This window comes from Camellia sinensis, chromosome 8 (genome assembly GCF_055761805.1).
Source record: "Camellia sinensis isolate YWXY chromosome 8, ASM5576180v1, whole genome shotgun sequence".
In the NCBI taxonomy this organism is placed as follows: Eukaryota; Viridiplantae; Streptophyta; class Magnoliopsida; order Ericales; family Theaceae; genus Camellia; species Camellia sinensis.
Window position 1 is genome coordinate 67,358,374 of NC_138968.1, and position 11,938 is coordinate 67,370,311.

Below are 11,938 nucleotides of genomic sequence, written 5' to 3' on the forward strand. Positions count from 1 at the left end.
TTTGCAAAGGAAATATTTTTTCATTGTCCTTATTTGGAACAAGATTCAAAATTCATGGTCAAATGTATCACAATGAACAAATCAGGGACCAAATTGACACAAGCCCCAAACTATAGGGACTGTTGATGTAATTCGCCCAAAAAAGTATCATGGGTGTTGTTTTGATCCCACTGTTCCTTCTTGCAAGGCGCTTGATATATTGGATCTAATTAGGAAAGAGTGAGCATATTGTAATGTTTTACCAATTTTAAGAATTTTTCTAGTCTTATTAAACATTTCATATGTATTTGTCTTATCAAAACTATGCAATGATTTGGCATCTAATAAAAAGCATTTGGGTTTTCTTTTAAGGGATTGGACTATCTAGGGTGGTAGTTTCTTATTGGATTGAACTTCCATACACCAAATTGCTTTCTCTACTCAGCACAGACTTATCAATTTGTTATTCATTGAACAGACAGGCCAGTTCGTATCACCTTCTGGGAATTAAATCTAATACTCTCGAAATGAAATCTTTTCACAGCATCTCACATTCCAATTAGGCTAATCATAATGCGAAGTATGCATGGGTCATTTATAAGTCATGAATTACTATGTTCCTTAATGCCTTTGTAAATAATTGTTAATACATCTCCAACTCTAGTTTCTAGCTGGATAAGGCGTGTTTAGTCCTTTTGCTATTGAGTTGCTCATGATTAACATTGTATTTGATGATTGGAGAAAATGTGCAAGGCCAGCACTATTACCTTATAAAATGGAGAAGGAACTTGGTCAACATTATCTCATGCTTATAGGTAGAGTAAGGTTGTTTCTTTTTGTTCTACTGGGTAGAGTAAGGTTGTTTCTTTATGTTCTACCGGTACAGTCAGTGGTTGATCCATCCATACATTGGCCCTGTTTGGTGCAGCTTAAAAGCTGCTTATTTCAGCTTTCAGCTTAATTTAAGCTATTTTGATGTGTTTGGTTTAACTTATAGCTTATAGCTTATAGCTTTTTGGAAGTCAGAAATCAGCTTATTCTTTGAGTGGGGCAGGAGATACTTAATTTATAAGTTAGAAATCAGCTTATGTTCATAGTTATAAGTTATAAGCTGTTTAAGCATAAGCTATAAGCACTTTTCCATAGCTCTACCAAACAGGGCCATTATACATTTTGTTTCTACCTCTTTTGATGGTATTACTGAAAACATTCATAATTTGGTTTGGTACATAACCACGCATTTCATGACAGAAACCTGGGCTTGTAATGTAAACTGATGCTCTATTTTCTACCTCGACAATCAACACATGATCAACAAGACACCTTCATGCCTGTAAAACCTTATCAATATAATTACTAAAACATGCATCAAAAGTCAGATCCTTAATTCTAATCTTGAATTTATGACATTGATTCTAATTCATGAAGGCATTTGTAGAGCAGATGGGGCATGGCCAGGGGACATGTAATTTCATTCACAACATTTGGCACACTTAAGGGAACGTTGACAAACTTATCGTATCCTTCGAAAATGTTGCATGCGCCATATCATTGTCATGTCCTAGAAAATCATGCAATGTGTCATATGTAATGATGAAATTCTTCCTTAAAAGAAAGTATTTATTCTTTCCTTTCCTATTATAAATCATGTTAGTGCTGTAATTATGGCTACAGGCCTTAGAAGTAGTTGATGTGGAACAACAAACCCAGATTGTAACAGAGCTTGATGGTTTCATCATCAAATGTGTTCGTGATCAGAATGGTAATCATGTTATCCAGAAGTGCATAGAATGTGTCCCTCAAGATCGAATTCAATTTATTATCTCGGCCTTCTTTGGGCAAGTTGTAGCACTTTCCACACATCCTTATGGTTGCCGTGTCATTCAGGTTAAAATTTACAGTTTTGTACTTACCATTTCTTTGTTTTGTATATCATCTATTATGTAACGCCTTTTGATGTTAGCAGAGGGTTCTGGAGCACTGTGATGATCCGAAGACACAACAAACTATCATGGATGAAATTATGCATTCTGTGTGTACTCTGGCACAAGACCAATATGGGAATTACGTTATTCAGGTATTTTAAAAATTTATCACCATTCTTACTTCAGCATGTGTGCTATATATATCATTAATTGGCAATGCAACCCTTCAATTAAGGAAATGTGTTGTGGAGTTTTGGTGGTCTTTGGTTCTTTCTCCCAAATTGATGGTTTGGTCGCATAGTCATGGAATCTTCATAACTTCTTATGTTAGAGACTTGTCCCACATTAGTTCATTTAGTCACCAAAGCTTTGTTTATATAGTCTAAAAGTCTATCCAACCATTGCCAATTTGTTTTGTGTTGGATGTCTCCAAATTCTAGCATCCTATGAGAGTTGAGTATTTGGTGGTCTCACGGGCTCAGTTTCCACCCTGGGTTTGTTCGTTCATCTCACCATCACCTCCACCTGCGACCCGGGATGCATATTTAAGGGAGTGTTAGAGACTTGTCCCACATCACATTGATTCTCTAGTCATCCAAGCTTGGTTCATATAATCTACAGGCCTCTTCACCATTGCTAATTAATTTTGAGTTGGATGTCTCCAAATTTTAACATTTTAGAATTAATCTGTGGTGTGTGTGAGTTTGTTTAAATTGTAGTTGTTAAAATCCACCTACTCTCCACCTACTTCACCCACTTAAACCTACTCCACTAAACCTAACCCACTACACCACTACCACCTCACCTACTCCACTAAACCTAACCCACTACACCACTACCACCTCACCTACTCCACTAAACCTAACCCACTACACCACTACCACCTCCACTTCACCTACTCCTTACCTACTACACACTCACCCTCTTCTATATATAGGAATCATCATCTTGTAATCTATCTATCAAATATCAATCAATAATACATCATTTTTTTACATGGTATCAGAGCGATAAGATTTAGGCATATACTCCTTTCTTTCCGGCGGGCAGCCGGCCGGCAACCTTGCCTTCGCTGCCCGCGGGAGTTTTTCAACAACATCACCAAACCAAACACCAGAAACCCTATTCTTTATCACTTTCTCTCTGCTTCTAATGGACGGAGGAGCTCAGTACAATCCTCGCACTGTCGAAGAGGTTTTTAGGGATTTCAAAGGTCGACGAGCCGGCATGATCAAAGCTCTCACCACAGATGTTGAAGAGTTTTATCAGCAGTGTGATCCTGAGAAGGAAAACCTGTGCTTGTATGGATTTCCAAGTGAGCAATGGGAGGTCAATTTACCTGCTGAAGAAGTGCCTCCAGAACTCCCAGAGCCTGCATTGGGTATTAACTTTGCCCGAGATGGGATGCAGGAAAAGGATTGGTTATCCCTTGTTGCTGTCCACAATGATGCATGGTTACTTTCTGTCGCCTTCTATTTTGGTGCTAGATTCGGATTTGATAAAGCTGACAGGAAGCGACTTTTCAATATGATAAATGATCTTCCTACAATATTTGAAGTTGTTACTGGTGCTGCAAAGAAACAACAGAAGGAGAAATCTTCAGTCTCAAATCATAGTAGCAACAAATCCAAGTCAAACTCTAAAGTGCGGGGATCCGAATCTCAAACAAAGTTTTCAAAGCCACAGACGAAAGATGAAGAGGAGGGTTTGGATGAGGAAGATGAAGATGAGCATGGAGAGACCTTGTGTGGGGCGTGTGGGGAGAACTATGCATCGGATGAATTCTCTCTCTCTCACAGTATCACTCTCTTTCCTTTCTTTTTATTTTAATCTTCCCATTCCCTTTTCTCCTTATTATTCTATCCTCTTTTCCATTCTCCATCCAAAACCATTATCACACATCCACCGCCCATATCCCCCACTTTCTTTATACCCATCTTTTCTTTTATTTTATTATATATATATATATATATTAAAATAATCACTCATAACATCAAACCCCTCTGCTGGTTCCACCCATGTGAGCTTGTCCTCTCTTATTATTATTATTATTATTATTAAACAAAAAAAAAAAAAAAAAAAACAAACAGGCAGACGACGAACTTGCACAATAGACTCATTTTATTCATATCAGGATCAACTCCGATCACCATTTTACACAAAAAAAAAAAAAAAAAAAAAAAAAAAAAAAAACAACAACAACAACAACAACCTCATCCACAGGCGGAATTTTTTCTCCTCTACTCTACTACAGGTCTCTTCTTCTTGCCTCCGTCCTGGGCAGCCCTTGCCGGTGTTGTCTCCATATTTCCCACTCCACTGGGCATGATCACTACTCCCTGCTCCTCCACTGCAGCATATGGCGGCCCTCCAAATCGGAACATCACGGTGGCCTTCCGCTTCAGTTCCTTATTTTCTGCCTTTAGCACACTGATCTCTGCTCGCGCATCCTTATACATGCGTTGGAGCAGAGCCAGCTGGGAATTTAAATGCTGCACCTCATTTGTCCTACTCTGCAGCCGGTTCGACAAATTTGTGACCGCCGTCATGGTTTCCACGCATGACTTCAGAGTATACTGATTAGCCTCAATATCAGTTTGCACCGCCATTTTTTGCTCCACCGACCTCATCGGAAAGTTCAATGGAGCAAAACCAGAGGTGTTTGGTTGAGGTTCACTGGCCACCGCACCAGTTATTTCTCTTGTGGGCTCGTTCAGTTCTGGAAAGAGCGTGAGCAGGTTCTGGGTAGCTGGACGGGAAGAAGAGGCCATGTTTTTGGGTTGCTAAGTGTTTCAGCGAAATAGCAATTTCAGACTAGTAATCTTCGGAAGGGTTGGTGACAGAATGGCAACAAAGTGTTCCACAGTTTCTCTCTCCGCAGAGGCAGAGTTTTTTCAGCGAAGGGTTGGTTTCAGAGGTTTCAGAATGGTATGCCTCAGCCTCAGCCTTCGTCTTGGTTAAATAGCCGAGGCAGCCACGCGTATCGCGCGCCTCTTGCCGCCCGACAAACTGGCACGCCTTTTCATGGCACATCTTTTGACAAAGTGGACACGCCTTTTGATGGCACGCCTTTTAATGGCACGCCTTTTGATGAATTGGGCACGCCTTTTGAAAGATTGGGCACACCTTTTGAGGGTGCGACTTTTTAGGGGTCCGACAAGACTCTGTAAACTGTCCCGACATAGATTCCGGTTAGTTTTTACAAGGGTCCGACAAGACTCTGTAAACTGTCCCGACATTGATTCCGGTTAGTTTCTACAAGGGTCCGACAAGACTCTGTAAACTGTCCCGACATTGATTCCGGTTAGCTCCTTTATGGGTCCGACAAGACTCTGTAAACTGTCCCGACATTGATTCCGGTTAGTTTCTACAAGGGTCCAGCAAGACTCCGTAAACTGTCACAACAACTGTCACAACAGTGTCTGTTACAACGGTCCGACATGACCCCGTAAACTGTCTTCTACATCGGTCCGACATGACCCCATAAACTGTCTTCTACATCGGTCTGACACGACCACACAGTGTCTGCTACAACGGTCCGACATGACCCCATAAACTGTCTTCTACATTGGTCTGACACCGCCATCCAGTGTCCTCTACACCGTTATGACACCACCATACAGTGTCCTCTACAACGTTATGACACCCCCATACAGTGTCCTCTACAACGTTATGACACCACCATCCAGTGTCTTCACCAATGGTCTGACACGACCATACAGTGTCACCTATCCTCTTTTATTTTTATGTATTTTCTTGTTTTGTTACACTCTCCAAACTCAAGTTGGTTAGTTCCTATCCCCCTTGAGTTTGCGGGGGGCTGTTAAAATCCACCTACTCTCCACCTACTTCACCCACTTAAACCTACTCCACTAAACCTAACCCACTACACCACTACCACCTCCACTTCACCTACTCCTTACCTACTACACACTCACCCTCTTCTATATATAGGAATCATCATCTTGTAATCTATCTATCAAATATCAATCAATAATACATCATTTTTTTACAGTAGTGAACACCATCTATGTGGGATTATAAAAGGCACTTTTGTCCCAGACTAACGCAGGATGCTCATGCAGTTATACATGTGATCAGATCAGAGCATGCTTTGCATTGTTTCTAGATTATCTTCATCACTTGGACACTCGCCTAAACACCTTGCTGGGATTTATACCGCATCCCACCAACGCCAACGGAAGCACACCCACGCACACACCAAAGAGAAAAATAATCACATAGATTTGTGGTTCGGCCCAAATTGGTTCGGCCCAAATTGCCTACATCCACGGGAGATAGAGATTCCATTATGATAAAAAATAGAGAATACATGTGAGACGGCCAAAACACTCAAAACCCACACTACTTCCCGAACCCCACGTTCAAGGGTAGTTGAGACCTTGCTCACTCAGTGCCCTCCCGGTATTTTTTCTCTCACCCCTTACATCTTTATTTTTTCCCTCACCACTGTCTCAATCTCTCTCAGAGAAACCCTATAGTCCACATGACTAGTTGTAATAGTCTAGCCATGAGAATCCTAGTTCTATACAATTATTAAGTGACCAAATCCTACACATATTAGGCTTCCCATTAGATTCCAGACTACTATCCTAACCCAAATACATGTCTAAACCAACCTAATAACTATATGTGGCCCACCTTTATCACATGGGTGGACTAATCCTAACAATCACCCCCTTTAGTGATGTGGGTTAAATGTTATGTGCATCCTCCAACCTAGTTGTCCGAGTTTGCATGATACACTTCACCTTCACCTAGAAAATGTTACACCCCATTGAATCGAGTGCCTAGATTATTTGTACCTCACACAATAGTGCTCAACGTGTCCTTTGTGGCTTCCTTTGTCCTCATGCTCAAGCCGATAAGATCCGCCACACCTCCTTAAAGTGTTTCCACTACCACGAACCAAAACCTTTAGGCTCAGTTTGGTTAGGATGAAAATGGTAGGAAGTGAAAGAAATAGAAAAAAATAATATTTTTTTGAGTTTGTTTAGCATAAAAATGGTGGAAGTTCTAAGAAAGTTAATTTTCTTGTATAACTCATAATAGCATAGTAATTAAGCTTATAATTTCTTGCAAAAAAACACAGAAAAATATAAGAAAGTTAAAATATGTTATAAAAGTAGTTTGTTATTATTAGAATTCCTATTTGCTTGTAAAATTTTCATCCTAATCAAATTTATACAATAGTACATATTTTACTTTCCTTTTCTTTTCTTTTACTTCACTCTATATCATTTTCACTTTCTATCATTTATTTCTTTCTAATCAAACGGAGCTTTATAGAAAGAGACCGGCATCCTCCCTCGGTGTACACCTTATCGCGACCTCCGTCTCAATTTCTATGCCAAAAACTTCATTTTTGTGAACATCCAGCAACCCGTTGTCTTTCTTTTGGTGGCCACCAAATATCCTTGCAATTGTTGCTTACTATTGTTTACCCACAACTCGTACTACTCGCTTGATGCTTGACAGTAGTTTCCCTTGTCACAACATACTCCATGAGCTTGTACAAATTGCCAATCATGATCTCCAATCAAACAAACACCGTCTGATTGACCCCGCAATGACTAGACTTCCTTTTGATTGAATCAGATTACTCTTGGATCACCTAGATCACATGCAATCACTTTTGATCGCCCCTTGAACCTGTCCAATCCCTTTAAACCTGTTTAGAATCTGAAAATTCTGACCCTACCGATGAATTCACAACCCCTGAAAACCTTGAGATCCACCTTCACTGTGAATTTTTCTATCATGTTTCTTCTTGTGAAAGCTTTCACTAGATTTGAACCTTCTTTTCTGTACCACCAGGATTTCTCTCTTCTGTGTGGGCCCTCCATGTGTAGTAACCGCACCCTCTCTGCCAACCGTACCTAGGATTGACAACCATAAGCTCTAATACCACTTGTTGTGATTTATACAGTCTCCCACCAACGCCAACAGAAGTACACTCATGCACACACCAAAGAGAAAAAATAATCACATTGAGATTTACGTGGCTCAGCCCAAATTGCCTACATCCACAGGAGACAAAGATTCCACTATGATAAACAATAGAGAATACATGTGAGATGGCCAAAACACTCAAAACCCACACTACGACCTGAACTCCATGCTCAAGGGTAGTTGAGCCCTCGCTCACCCGGTGCCATCATGGTATTTTTTCTCTCCCCTTATATCTCTATTTTTTCCCTCACCACTCTCTCAGAGTTCACATGGCTATTTATAATAGTTTACCCATGAGAATTCTAGTTCTATACAATTAGCTAATAATATTAAGTTTCCCAGTAGATTCCAGACTCTACTATCCCAACCCAAATATATATATATATATATATAAATCAACCTAGTAACTATATGGGAGTCACCTTTATCACATGAGTGGACTAATCCTAATGCACCAAACCTAGAAAACTAGCACCCGTTTTGTCTACAAAAATTGCAAACACACTTAATTTTATTTAACAAAATTCATAAGAATACTCGCATTTTTAACAGGATTTTCCAAGGGTGTACTTGAACTTGTGGAAAGGAAGAGGAAGAGAGTTTATTTCTCTTCCTTGCTTTTCTCTTCTACAAGTGGTAAAACACAATGTAAAGCGTTCAAGATATTGTCAAATTTTTTTGTTGGAATCGAGAATCTGACCGAATTTGACCTAGTGGTCTACAAACCTGTTTATATGCTAAAAGATTTTGATATTGTTGAATTGCATTTTGCTTTTTATTTTATTTTTTTCCTTCCCAAGAGATGATAAGGACAAAAAAAAAAGAAAAAAAAGAGTACAAACTAATAAATGAATGAATGAAATTAAAAAGTTAAAATGGCCCCTCCTGAGTATAAGATGAGAGAGACAGTTAAGACAGACATTTCCAACAAAGATGGATGAATGCACCGATAATCCCTTGTTATGTTTAGTTGAAGGTACTACAAAGGGGAAGAGGATACCCAAAAGATTCCAGATTAAAGCAATGAAGAATGACATGATTCCTAAGACCTATATGTGGGCATGGCTCTAGATAGAAAGCATAGTGGCAAAAAATGATCTGTCACTCACCCCAAGTATTTGGGACCTATGGTCTTGATCAAGTTGAGCATTGATGCTCTAACTTTTCATAAAAAATGACACAAAACTGGCTTAACTGGTAATGCTGACACAGACCAAAAGAAATAATGAAAGAAAGTGACAAACTTCTTTTGATTTCCATGGTATCATTCATTCTTGAAGATTTTTAATATTTTGTGATAAGTGTACTGTAATTTACACAGCATTTCGTTTTTATTCTAATGTTTATCAAACTTGCTTTATAAATCAATGTAAATAGCTATTATTTGTTTACTGATGTTCTTAGTTTTTGCTTGGTTAGCATGTCCTGCAGCATGGTAAACCACAAGAACGATCTGTAATTATTAGCAAGCTAGCAGGGCAAATAGTAAAGATGAGTCAGCAGAAGTTTGCCTCTAATGTTGTTGAGAAGTGCTTAACTTTTGGTGGTCCGGGAGAGCGTCAACTTTTGGTGAATGAAATGCTTGGTTCCACTGATGAAAATGAGCCCTTACAGGTTTTTGACCATCTCTTGCCATTCAAATTCTACAGTAGATTATGTGAAAAACCATACTCCCCTATGTTGGTTTTGTCTACTTACCCAAAAAAAAGAAAAAAAATGTTACTAAATTTTGAGAGATCAAAGGAAGTTAATGATAAAAGAAAATAACTTAAAGGATACAACAATAATTAAAAAATAATGTAAATTTATACTCGTTAAACCTGCTAAACTTTAAGAATTAGTGTTATGCTGCATTTTTTTATAATCTTTGAATGAAATATTCATAAACGTATAATAAATATATAGAATTATATAATTTGTGTAGGTAACGCACGTGTTGTGCCCTTCAAATTTTGAAAATTGTCTTGTCGGCATATCTCTGTCGTATCTGTGTTGTTGGGTTATGTGTCGCGTATCCATGCTTCTTGGGTTATGTAGCGTACTTCCAATTAATTTTGAGGCGCTATACATTATAATATAGCTTCAGGTTCATATGAATGAATGATTTCATATCCTTCTTTCAATAGAATGTAAAATATAATTATGTCATGAGCTTAGTTCGATTGTAATTCATTTTCTGAATGGCAGATTTGAAGCTCCTGTTATTAATTCTGTGTGTCATGTACTGGTAGTTCTTGTTGAATAACTGATGAAACTGTTAAAATCACAAATGCAGGCCATGATGAAAGATCCCTTCGGAAACTATGTTGTGCAGAAGGTTCTTGAGACCTGTGATGATCAAAGCCGTGAATTAATTCTCTCTCGCATCAAGGTCCACTTGACTGCACTGAAGAGGTACACTTATGGTAAACATATCGTTTCACGTGTTGAAAAGCTCATCACAACTGGAGGTATAGAACCATTGCTTGATATACTTTTTTTTCTGTGACATCAAGTTACTAAATTTCCAAGCAATTTCTCATGAGTTGTAACGCTGTATTTGCAGAGAGGCGCAGTGGGTTAGCATCCTCGTATTTTTCTTGAGGTAATCCCAATTTGGAAAAGAAGACATCTTTGTTATTATTTTCTACCTGGAGCTTCTAATAATTGTAAATAAACACGAAGTTCAATTCTCCTGTTGGAATACGATTTGCTTGTCTATTTTCTCTATGTATGTTCGGCTTGCAATTTGTAATTTCACGGTTGAGTCATAATAGGATTATTCTTTTTTGATGTACATTTTTAAGGTTCAGTCTGTAAATAAAAAAATAAAACAAGTGTAAATGGTCAATTGCATTGGGTAAGAGATGCGGTAGAGTTCTTGTTAGGTGGAAGTTCATGATGTTCAGAACATAATTTATATGTAAATATACTACAATTTTCTTCTGAGGCTATATTATTACTTACCTTTGTAGATGTTTTGATTATAATTTATTCATTTTCAAGGTCCATATTATTTTTTTCAAGATCCAGAACTCTATTTTGATTGTTCAACCACTAGCTTTTTGAATTGTTAGAGTTTATCATGTTGGATTTTTTTTGGCTAAATCTTATGCTCACCCATTTGAATGTTCATACTCATCAATCATCATGCATTAACTGCTTTGTACCCAAATAGTTATGCTGGAGGTGTTGTCTTTATTTATTTATTTTTCATTATTGGGAACATCATGAGTCTATTATTTATTAATTATCATCATTATCCTCCTTCTTCTTTGGAGGTTTACCCATCTGTGTACTTTTGGCTTCATTGGTTAGAGCCATATTTACTTTTCTTTTCTTTTTTTGGCAACGTTACTCTTTTTTTTTTCTTTTTTTTTTTAAATAATTATTCTCACACGTTCCATCAAATAGATGTCTTTTTGGCATAATTATTCAAGTTCTTGGCACATTCACCTTCTTGTTTTGTGTCCTACTAGACAAAATGATGTAAAATGTTAGATCACAAGTAGCAAAGGGTTGGACATTTCGAAAATGGTCAGAGAAATAATGCCACCATTCCGATGCAATCTATGTGGAAATCGAAATTCACCTATGGAAATATGTTATTTTAATAATTTTTTGATTTTTTGATTAAAATATGAGGTGAAAATAGTGTTTAAGATGATTTTTTGATTTTTTACACCAAAAAAAAAATTAAGTGTAAGAAAAATAGGAGAAATTCTATTTCTACACGCGTAGTTACCTCAGTGCATACACTTAATGAAATATTATTTTAATGGTAATTATATTTTAAACTAAAATTATCATAATGGACATCCACAAACACCCATAATGTTATATAAAAATATTCTCTGTACACATCTTTTAAAAATAAAAAAATCTCAATATACACCTTCTGAGTAAAAAAAAACTAAACCTTAACTTCATCATCATCGCCTCGCTAGCTCTTCAAACATCTTCACAGCTTCATCATCATCAACTCTTGCTTGCTCCACCACCTTGATCGCCACGTGTAAATCACCCGGCAACACTACCTTGTACACTGGCCCACACCTTCCCTCTGCTATCAGTGACTCTTT

At 37.9% G+C, this 11,938-nt stretch overlaps 1 protein-coding gene and 1 pseudogene across 3 annotated transcripts in view; both read left to right on the forward strand.

Moving 5' to 3' along the window:
- The window catches only part of LOC114258705 (pumilio homolog 4), a 31,432-nt gene extending 20,622 nt beyond the window's left edge, over positions 1–10,810 (forward strand). For both annotated transcript variants that reach the window (XM_082882807.1, XM_082882808.1), the window contains 5 exons: positions 1,654–1,866; positions 1,946–2,056; positions 9,297–9,491; positions 10,153–10,327; positions 10,423–10,810. In XM_082882807.1, the coding sequence (XP_082738933.1) occupies positions 1,654–1,866; positions 1,946–2,056; positions 9,297–9,491; positions 10,153–10,327; positions 10,423–10,460 (732 nt within the window). In that variant the 3' untranslated portion in view covers positions 10,461–10,810. The remainder of the gene's footprint in view (positions 1–1,653; positions 1,867–1,945; positions 2,057–9,296; positions 9,492–10,152; positions 10,328–10,422) is intronic.
- On the forward strand, positions 2,643–3,960 carry LOC145796967 (PHD finger protein ALFIN-LIKE 4 pseudogene; annotated as a pseudogene). Its single transcript, XR_014337819.1, has one exon. The product of XR_014337819.1 is annotated as a PHD finger protein ALFIN-LIKE 4 pseudogene (transcript).
- Positions 10,811–11,938: the final 1,128 nt, after the last annotated feature.